We start from the raw sequence: 11,020 nt of genomic DNA on the forward strand, positions 1-11,020 counted from the left end.
GCAGTGAATGAAAAGCTGGAAAGTATGAACAGAGGTTTCATCAATATGAAAATGTTTAGAGGGATAAAATTAGAGTTAAGAACTTATGGGGGGGGCACCTGGGTGGCTCAGTCTTTAAGGTCTGCCTTCGGCTCAGGTCATGATCCCAGTGTCCTGGGATTAAACCCCACGTCGGGGGGGGGGGGGGTCCTTGCTCGGCAGGGAGTCTGCTTCTCCCTCTCCCACTCCCCCTGCTTGTGTTCCCTCTCTCGCTGTATCTCTCTCTGCCAACTAAATAAATAAAATCTTAAGAAAAAAAAAAAGAACCTATTCCCAGTATCTATTAGAGAGGTACTGGGAAACATCACAAACATATTTTTTGGAGAAAGGGTCAACTGGAGAAGCATGTCTCACAGGGATTAAGGCCTAGTTTTGGAATCATAGCAACACCTGATTGGATTCAGGTAATCAGCTTCTAGCCTCTCTGTCTACTAGAAGCAAAAAATAAGTACCTCTGGAAAAAGATAACATCAATAAAAGTAACCAGTCATATAAGAAAACAAGTTTTGACAGACAACCAAAAGGGAAAAACAGACAATAGAAAGAAATCCACAGAAGATCCAGATTTTTTAAATAATAAGACATACACTTTGAACTATTACAAATATATTCATGGACTTAAAAATCAAGATGAATAAACTTGGCACAAAACCCCCTGAAAACTATGCAAAATAATCACATGGATATTCCAGACCTGAATAATATCCAATAAATAAAAGAAAAGACTGAGTGGATAAGTAAACAGATTAGACACTGAAGACACAATAGTGATCTGGAATATAGGGCAGTAGAAAATGCACAAACTAAACCACAAAGACAAAAAAAAATGGAGAATACAGTAAAGAGCATAAGAAATATAAGGAACCCAGTGAAAATGTTTAACATATATGTTATTGGAAATGGAAGAGAGAAGAAATTGAAAAGATATGGCCAAGAATGCCCCCAAAATGATAAAAATCATTAAGCCATAGAAACAGGATATGCTTCAAATTCCAAGCATGACAAATACAAAGGAAAGCATATTTAATTACACAAAATAAAGCTGTTGAAGATAAAAGGCAAAGTCTTAATAGCAGCTAAAAACAAAAAATAAGCATACTACTTTTCTAAAAAAGCAACAATTAAATTGATGCTGACTTCTCAACAGAACAGTAAAAGCCAGAATAACAACTAACCTAGAATTTTCTAACCAGTGGAAATATGCCTTGAAAATGAAGACAAATGGGATCATAAAGGATTGCATCTCAGAGTAAAAACCAAAGTTACTGATATTAGAATTTCAGTGTTGGGTAGCCCCAAAGTACATTTTCTTCCTTTCTATTAAAAACTTAGAACCAATGTCATGATAATACAATTTCATCAGAGACAAATGCTGATTCTGTCACCAGTATGTTTACAGAAATTAAAATTCATTTCTTACAATGTTTTGAAATCCTAATACCATGAAATACTCAATACTGTGAGGACCAAAAAAATGAAAGAATCATTTGTTTGCGTCGTAATAGAAACGTGTTAAGTAAATTATTTTATAAATAAAATCTGTTGGATGGTATAAAAAGTGACAGCACAATAAAAGAATTTTCAACAAATAAGCACTGAGAGAAGTCATCACAAGACCCATAATAAAGGAAACCTAAAGCATATGATTTTGGGGGTCAAAAGAAAATGATCTCAAAGAGAGGCATAGAGATGCAGCAAAAAATGAAGAGAACCAGAAAGGATAAAAATATGTGTAATTATAAATAAACACTGACTTCTCAAAACAATAATAGTAAAGTCTTCTGGAGTCTTAAATACATGTAGAATTAAAATTAATGACAACAAAATGTAAAAGATGAGAAGGAGGGGTGTAAATGGAACTAAAATCTTCGAAGATTCTAGCATTATCAGTGATGTGATAAAGATAAAAATGTATATTATACTTTAATAGTCAAGGATGCCTATTTTAATCTCTAGGATAATTACTAAAAGAATATATAACTGATGAAATAAAGAAGGGAAATGGAATAATAAATTACTCTGAAAGAAAAAAGAAAAAAGTAACACTGAATAAGTGGGTCTAGAAAAAAATGCTAAGATGATAGAGCCAAATCAAAATATACATCAGTAATTATATTAAATGTGAATATAAAATAATACCCCAATGAGATGACAGATTTTTTCAGAGTGGAAAACACGAAACTCAGTTATATGCTAGTTACAAGAACCACACTTTAAATATAAGGTCACAGAAAAGTTGAAATGGAAAAATAGAAAAGATATACCACGCCAACATGAAAGAAAGGTGATGTGTCTATACTAACATCAAAGTAGACTTTAAGAAGCCTTATCAAAAATAAAGAGGAGCTTTTCATAAAAATAAAAGTTAATGTGCTAAGAAAATATAACAATTGTAAATATGTATGTACCTAATAACCTAGCCTCAAAGCATATAAAGCAAAAACTGACGGAACTGGAAAGAGAAATAGATCTGTAAGTATATCCTCTCAGTAACTGATAGAACAGACAGTCATAAAAATCGACAAAGATATAGAAGATTTGAACATAGTTAAAAACATAACCTAATTCATATAGAGAACATGGCATCAAACAACTGAAGAATGCCAATTATTTTTGAGTGAACATGGAACACTTATCAAAATTTAATATATGCAGGGCCATAAAGCAAGTCTTAACAAATTGAAATAATTGAAATGTTACAAAGTATACAAACCATACACTTTGTGCAGACATAGATTATAGTAGAATTGAGCTAAAAATCAATTAACAAAAAGGTAATTGGAAAATCCCCACATATTTGGAAATTAAGTAACATACTTATACATAGCCAGTGGGCCAAAGAAGAAATTACACTGAATATCAGAGAATAGTTTAATTGAAGGATAGTTAAAATGTGACATCAAAACATGTGAGATCCAAGTAAGTGTATTTATAGGGAGACCGATAGTCTTCAGCATATATATTAGAAAAGAAAAATGATTAAAACCAATGATTGGGACCTCTAGAATGGCCAAGTAAGGGATCAGGTTGGGTGTGGAGCCCCGCAAAACCCCCATCTCCAAAGAATCATTACTCTTTGACTTGTCTGGCAGTTCACTGAAAAGCTCCGTCAAAAGGACTTGTCTTTATTTGACCTAAGTCAACGCTACTTTTGTGCGAATAGCCCTATCCTCAGGGCATTTGTCAAAAAACATAGTGGCAATTTTTTTAGTATCTCAGTTTCCTGAGGCAGCATTACCAGTTGGGGCAAATAAGAAGCTGAGTAATAACCTAAAGGGAAAAACTGGGGAATAACATGGAGACTATGAAAAATTCTAACATATTTATGGGAATCTAGAAGGTCACACATATGTGACTGTGTACACGCCCAGGAAAGACCTAAGGAGGTCATAATTCTTCACCTCTGACTGACCTTGAGGTCTTGCACAAGCAAGGAAGTGAAGGCTAAGGCAGAATTGTAAACTGCCTGCATAAGCACTGACAGATCAATTGAGATTATCCAGTCCAAGCAACAGAAAGAAAATGAATGAAGAAAATGGACAGAGCCTCAGAGACCTGTGGGACATCATCAAGCTATTAACTTACATACAAAATGAGTCCTAGAAGAAGAATAAAGAAAGCGGAAGAAAGAGTATTTGAAGAGATCATGACCAAAAACGTCTCAAATTTTGGGGAAAAACTGCATCAAATCTGCACCTCCAAGAAGCTCAACAAATTGCAGGTAGTATAAACTCAAAGAGATCCCCGCCCGGGCACATCGAAGTCCAACTGACAAAAGCCAAAGACAGCATCTCCGGAGCAGCAAGAGAAATGATTCGTCACCTACAAACCCCCAACTGCAACGGGATTTTCCAGAAGCCTGCTCCTGGACACAATCCAGGTAGAATGTGAGGTAACAATCATTTGCGAGTCATCAACAGCCACCCTATTGGTGAAGTCAAAGATGGAAGATGGGCAAGTGTTTCTCTCTCCAAACCTTAAAGTCTCTAACCCAACCTGGCCCTCCCTACCCTGTGAGTCAGGCCTGAGAGGGGCAGAGGGGTCATTGCAAACAGCCTTAGGGGGTCTGTGATGTGACAATGATCGCCAGCCCTCTGAGGGCTACAGTACTTGCCCAGTTGGGAAACAGCTAAGCAGTAAGTAACTATTGGCTTTAGATTGGATAGCATCGGTTCAAAGCATAGAGTTATATATAATGGTTTCCTTAAAACTAGATTCCTGTCCTGAAGTACAATATTGAAGATTAGGCGTGTTTCTTTGATTCATGTTTTTATATCTCTGTAGTACACGTTTACAGTTTTATCTTATGCTTTATGTCTAAATACACATTTGATATTGTACTTAATTTACCTCTTCCTCAAAGATAATTTAAGTGATTGCGAGAAAAACTTGCAAATGAGTTTTTCTCTAACATACTAACCTGGAGACTCCCCTTCATTCAGCTACCATTTACTTAACATGTATTATGTACCTGTCGTGCTGGATGCCGGGCACAGAGATGTGAGACAAAGTGTTCCTGGTGGGACAAGAGGCGCATACTCTCAGTCTTAACTTGGTGGAGACAGGGGTGTCGGGAGAGGCTGCTAGAGGAGGTAGCCGTGTCCTGAAGGGTTAGCTAGGTGAAGTGAAGTGAGGTTAGGCAAGGCTATCCAGGGAGAGAGAACAGCATGGCGGGGAACTGAGGAAACCTTGGCATGTTTGAGGGATTGCGCATGGCCAGAGCCTAGGCATCAGGGAGGGTGGCTGAGAGATAAGGCAAAAATGGTTTTCTGTTTATTGAGCACTTGCTATGGGCCAGGTACTGGGCTGAGCACTCGACATACCCAATTTATTTCCTATAAGAGCTCCATGAGGTGGGTACTGCCTTCTGTGGATAAAGCACATTCCATCGGGAAAAGGGGTCCACAAACAGATGGAGAAAGAGCGGCCTGGGAGGTGGGACCGGAGCAGGATGGCCTGGTGTTATAGAAGCCAAGGGGAAAGAGATTCAAGAAGGACTAGAGTCAAATGCTGCCCAGAGGTCAGTGAGGACGAAGGACTGAACAACCAGCCAGTCACTCTTGATCTTAACAAATACAGTTTCGGTGGAGTAAGGAGGCAAAAGACAGATGGCTGGAGGATGAGGCGTACGTGCAATTCAGAAGTGGTGGAGAGCGGTTGGTGGCTGCTCTCTGAGAAGACTCTTCAAGGAGGAGAGGGCTCGCAAATGGGCACAGGGAGTTAGCGGATCCTGTGGTCGGGCACTTGAGTGGTGGCTTGAAGATGAGAGGGACTGGACTGTGTTTGTGTGTCCAGAGGCCAGAATGAGCAGAGAGAGAGAGACGGGGAAGGCCCAGGAGTGAGGGATCCCTGAGGAAATAAGGTCCCCACTGGGTTGTGAGGAGATGGGGGGAGGGTCCAGCTTTGCCCGGGAGCCCAGAGGAGGGCATTAACCCGGATGTGGGTGCCAAGAGGAGAGCTGGAAGCTGAAGAAATTTCAGCCCGGGGGCCTCTGTTTCTCCACACGTAGGAACCCAGCTCCTCTGGCAACAAGGGGCAGTCCCCGAACACTTATAATACAATACAAGGACAAGTTCCTTGTCAACAAGTGCCATAAGCGCATTTCTCCTGCTGTTGCCAAGCAGGCAGTCAGACTCAGGGGGAAAAGCAGGTAGAGTGAACACGTGGTGCTCACGGACCTACAATTTGTAGTTTTGTCCTATTCTCGAGTGACTCCGTGGACTGAGCCAGCCCCCAAGAACTGACTTTTCCACCCAGCTTTGTGCGGCTCTCTCCTCATGAATGCCCCCACTGTTTGTTTGTGGAGCTCAGCCCTCAGAGGAAGGCCCGCCAAGAGCAACAACTGGTGCTAGAGCAGCAGAATGTGTGCGGCCGCGGGAAGAGCCAGAGAAGAAGAGCTTGGAAGAAGCTGGACAGAGGGAAATGCGGAATTAGGCAACAGTTGGCATCTCTGGCCAAAAGGAAAAAGGAATTTATTAATCTGATTCCGTGCGTGCTCTGTTAGTGCGAAACTTTCCCAAGGAGTAAGAAATAAAGCTTTAGTGTAATTTGGAAGGTGGTTCCTTCTGGTGTTGGGATAGGTTCAGGAAACATTTCAGAAGAAAGTCAGAAGCCTGCACAAAAGTGGTTTTTGTTGTTGGTTGGTTGGTTTTTGTTTTGTTTTGTTGCAAATTGAGGACAGGTCTCACATACAAAAGTAGACTTTTGTGAGTCTTTTTTGTTGTTGTTTGTTGAAAAATATAGTTATTTTCTTCGGTGGTAACGTTCCATGTTCTTTGATACGCCTTTTAGTGTGGGTATCGGCATATTTTCCTCCAGCAGTAGGATTGTATGAGGAGAAAAAAGATTCATTTAAAATTAGTGACCAAGTTGCTAAATGTTATCATTGTTATCATTAGGTCCAGGGCTTGATACAAATGCTGTCTCTCTCTTAAACACACACACACACACACACACACACACACACACACACACACACACACACACACATCTTCCTAGTGAAAATATCAGCCCGATGGTGTTTACAAGCAGTATTGCTTGACCACATAATGCACTTCTAGCACTTACTAGCAGAATCTTGACTCAACTACTTAATTGTTTGAACAGGTTTTTAACTTACTCAAGCCTGATTTGTATAACGAGGTTAATCAAGGCGCCTATCTCACAGTGTGGTTAAAAGGATTAAACAGGTAATGCTGGTGAAGTGCCCAGCATAAAAGGGCTGAATAAATGAGCAGGTAGTTGATGTTGTTCCTGACATTATTAATTAGAAAGCTGATTGTTGTTGACTGCTATCCTGGACTCTAGTTGACCCTGAGGCTTTGCTCATAGAGTTTCCTAATCCAGTTCAACAAGCACTTATTGAGGGCCTGCTTTGTGTTCTCATAAAGGAAAGAAATAAATGTAGGCCCTTGAAGAAGGAGGCACTTTCTCCCACCTTGAGATATCAACAGTTACATAAATAAGACAAATAACCATAATACAACATAGAAAATCAAAATTCCAAAATTCCGTGAAATTTAGCTCAAGTCAACCAACATTTTTATCAATTACCTCTTATACCCACAGCTTCATATTAGATACTGGGTTACAGGGACGGCAACAAGGCACGCCCACACCTAATTTCAACCAAGTGCGACAAGTAAATCAGGGGAGTGGGGAGACACAGTAGTATCGAGGAGGTGGTGGATGACTTCATATGGAGGGTCCAAGTAGCTTTTTTTTTTTTAAGATTTATTTATTTATTTGAGAGAGAGAGAGAAAGCATGGTGGGGAGGGGCAGCGAGAGAGGGAGAATCTCAAGCAAACTCCCTGCTGAGCACAGAGCCTGATGCAGGGCTCGATCTCACGACCCTGAGATCACAACCTGAGGTAAAACCAAGAGTTGGAGAGATGCTTAACTGCCTGCACCACCCAGGCGCCCCTGGAGGGTCCAAGTAGCTTTCAGAGGGGACAGCTGTGGACAGGAATTCAAGCCCACAATGGGAGAAAAAAAAAATCTGTATAGAGGATGCAGCACATTCCTTGGCTTGGAGGCAAGAAACTGAGGGTCTCGTCCAGAGCACTGGATATAGCCCATTTTTACTGAAACTTAGCTTTGGAGACAATGGGAACCTTATTAGGGTGTTTGGATTTGACTGTGGGGTCTTCAGGGTTTTGTGAGCAGGTGTGATGTGATATGTTTTAGAAACACCCCTGGGGCTACAGTAGGGGCGGATGGGAGGGTAAGCTCAATCCCCGAGAGACCGGTGGGACAGTCACAGGGGTCCTGGCCTAAGCCAGCTGCCGTCAGTGAGATGAAGCAGGGGGCATGGTTTCAAGAAACGTTAACTGGGAGGGTTGATGATGGATTCAAAGTCTGGTGAGGAAGAGGAGGGAGTCGGGGATAAGCTCCAGGTTTCTGGCTTGCGTGGCTGGGTGGATACGTTGGTGCCTCCAGCTGCCCGCAGTGGAGCCACCGTCCATCTCTTCACCATGAGCGTGCGCGCACACGTAGCGCGGCTGCTCCCAAGTCAGAAAATGGACAAAAGGAGAAAGCCCAGAAATCTCCCAAAGGGATTCATGTTGCTCCATCGCGCGGTGCTTGGCGAGGCCCGCTGAGTGAAGCCGACCCCGGCAGCTGCTTCCAGAAGGCTCAAAATGGAAGTCAATGTCCTCACCAGGTGCATGCCCCCCCCTTATCTTCCCTGCTTCTGCCCATTCTACAATGTCCGGACCTTCTCATCCCTCAACCCACCTTTGTAGTTACCGGAATTTCTGTGGATAGTTCTGAAAGTTCTGATATCTGATACCTGAGGTGTATGGCGATGTTTTCCTTTCTCTCTCTCTCTCTCTCTGTTCTGTTCTTTTCCTTTCTTCTTTCTTTCTCTTCCTTCCTTCCCTTCTCCCTAACTTATATTTTGTTGTGAAATATAATACATTTACTGGAGTACATAAAATATATACATCCAGCTTAGCACATTTTTATAATGAACACACATGCAACCAGCATCCAAGTAAAGAAATAGAAGGCTGCTAGCCCCTCAGAAGCCCCCCTCACGTCCTCACCTAGTCACCACCCTTAGTATCACGCCTCCCCTCCCCATCCTCCCCCCTACAAGTAACCACTATCTTGAATTACGGGACTCACTTCCTTGCTGCGCCTTTTTGTGTTATCACCTATGTATATTTCCATAAACAACAGAGTTCGGTTTTGTCTGTTTGGGAATTTATTTTTTGAAATTCTTTGATCCTGCTTCTTTCGTTCAACATTATGTTTATAAGATTCACCCACATTATTGCACGTAGCTATGCTATCCATTGCATGAATAGACTACCATTTTTAAATTCCATTCTATTGTGATCGTCATTGGATTGTTTGCAGTGTTGAGCTTTCCTGAACAAAGCTCCTCAGACATTCTTGTATGTGTATCCTGGTCACGATTCATAAGTTTCCTCGGGGTACATGTCTGGAAGCGGAGCTGCTGGGTCATCAAATGTCTTCCCTATTGTTCAGTGCTACTCCATATTGTCAGAGCTCCTCTTTTCCATAGCCTTGCCAACATTTTGCATTGTCTCCTACCTTATTGTTTTGAGCCTCTGTTCCCCCGCCAAAGACTCTTCTACTAAAATAGTCCCCTCTATGTCAGTGGGTCTCACCCTCTGTTTTCCGGGTGACCTATAACAGCACATTCACATACGTGGCACCCTGCTGTGAGCTTGCCCATGTGAATGTTCTGAGCAATCCCCAAGTGAGAATGCCAAAACTTTAAATGAATTCTGGTTGGTTTAACAAAAGTAAATCATTTGGGGGTTACAGTACTTTATTATTTAAAAGCAAAAAATCCTGTGACACACACCTTAAGTGACCATGACATACTCATGTGTTCTGATACCCTAGTTGAGAACCCCTGTCCTTGTTGGCTGAGATTCTGTGATTTTAGCAGCCTTGAGCTTGAATATACTGACCGCCTCTTCAGCCCAAAGCCATGGCCCCTCAGAGTGTTTGTCTACCCAACCTCGGCTCTCACAAACACAGCCGATGGGACAAAGAGAGAAACGGTTAAATTTTTCCAAATCAAATGATACAGACCCAAGGGCTTGTTCTCTGGCATGTGATACTCATGAACATGTTTCTTGTGCTGCCCCCACAGGGTTCGACTAGCTGACCTGGACTTGGCCAACAGCCCTGTCCTCCATCATGACCACCCCACCATTCTGGCTGACTAAGAAGATGTTTCCCTTCAAGGTGAGCAAATGGATGGGGCTTGCTTGCTTCCGGTCAATGGTGGGCTCCTCACCCAACATTCGCCAGAAGAAACTAATCCATAAGCTGCAGGAAGAAAAGGCTTTTCGGGAAGAGATGAAAATTTTTCGCGAGAAAATAGAAAACTTCAGGGAAGAGATGTGGAATTTCCGAGGCAAGATCCGTGCTTTCCGGGGTCAGATCTTAGGTTTTTGGGAAGAGGAGAGACCTTTCTGGGAAGAGGAGAAAGCCTTCTGGAAAGAGGAAAAAACCTTCTGGGAAATAGAAAAATCTTTCCGAGAAGAAGAGAAAACCTTTTGGAAAAAGTACCGTACCTTTTGGAAGGAGGATAAGGCCTTTTGGAAAGAGGACAATGCCTTATGGGAAAGAGATCGGAACTTTCTTCAGGAGGACAAGGTCCTGTGGGAGGAAGAGAAAGCCCTGCGGGTAGAGGAAAGAGCTCTTCTTGAGGAGGAGAAGTCCCTGTGGGAGGATAAAAAGTCCCTCTGGCAGGAAGAGAATGCCCTCTGGGAGGAGGAGAAAGCATTCTGGGTAGAAGGTGGTGGCCATATTGCTGAGGAGCAGATACCTGAAGACAGGCACTATAACGTCGATGGAGGGCCGCAATCAGCAGCCTTCTCCCGAGGCAGAGCTTGAGCAGAGGAGATGAAGGGCCGTGGGGTCCAGACTCTGCTGGATTGGGATTCAAGTCCGGGGTGACCCCACGTGCAGGAGAAAATATGCACTTACTGGTCTCCTTGCTTCAAAAGATCTAATAAAGTCCTGAGGAGAGGTTTGAATAAACAACTTCTTCAATAAGGCCAGCTTCATTTTTTCCAGTCTTTGTGAGTCTCCAAGGCCATATGCCCACGCTCCAGGCTGTACTGCTATCTGCATACAGCTTGGTTCTGGGCACTTCACCATGAGCCCCGCATGTGTGTGTGTTTGTGAACAGAGACCCTGTGGCTCTCTTTGAAGGTCAGAATGGGAGAGAAGAGAGGCTCAGACAACTCCGGCTAGAGACAGATAGGGACAGAGAGCAGCTGAGCCACCTACACCTCTGTCATGCTGTGGGACAATCATTTCTTTTCCACTCTGAATAGTCCTAGAGACCTGGAGTGGGCTAACAGCTTTTCGGAGAAGGCCACAGTGCTCTTAAACAACTCACCTGTGCTGCTTTCTCCCCTGCAGGCAGACCATTTAGAACACACAGGGGGAATCCCCTAATGGTGCTGGCTCCCACCAAACTTCTGTGGC

General features: G+C 42.7%; 1 protein-coding gene across 2 annotated transcripts; it reads left to right on the top strand.

Annotated features, from left to right (window-relative positions):
• Window positions 1–3,988: 3,988 nt before the first annotated feature.
• CCDC70 (coiled-coil domain containing 70) lies at window positions 3,989–10,558 on the top strand. 2 transcript variants are annotated; one of them, XM_027590602.1, is made up of 2 exons: window positions 3,989–4,175; window positions 9,672–10,558. In XM_027590602.1, exon 2 carries the CDS (start codon window positions 9,719–9,721, stop codon window positions 10,418–10,420), a length of 702 nt encoding a protein of 233 aa, XP_027446403.1. In that variant the 5' UTR covers window positions 3,989–4,175; window positions 9,672–9,718; the 3' UTR covers window positions 10,421–10,558. The 2 variants fall into 2 exon arrangements, with proteins under 2 accessions (XP_027446403.1, XP_027446404.1); XM_027590603.1 differs by lacking the exon at window positions 3,989–4,175 and adding an exon at window positions 8,065–8,201.
• Window positions 10,559–11,020: the final 462 nt, after the last annotated feature.

The sequence above is a fragment of the Zalophus californianus genome, chromosome 3, assembly GCF_009762305.2.
Source record: "Zalophus californianus isolate mZalCal1 chromosome 3, mZalCal1.pri.v2, whole genome shotgun sequence".
Lineage (NCBI taxonomy): Eukaryota > Metazoa > Chordata > Mammalia > Carnivora > Otariidae > Zalophus > Zalophus californianus.

What these genes read in the sequence shown, in the direction of transcription:
- CCDC70 (XM_027590602.1), top strand. Translation starts at nt 9,719, where the DNA reads ATGACCACCCCACCATTCTGGCTGACTAAGAAGATGTTTCCCTTCAAG.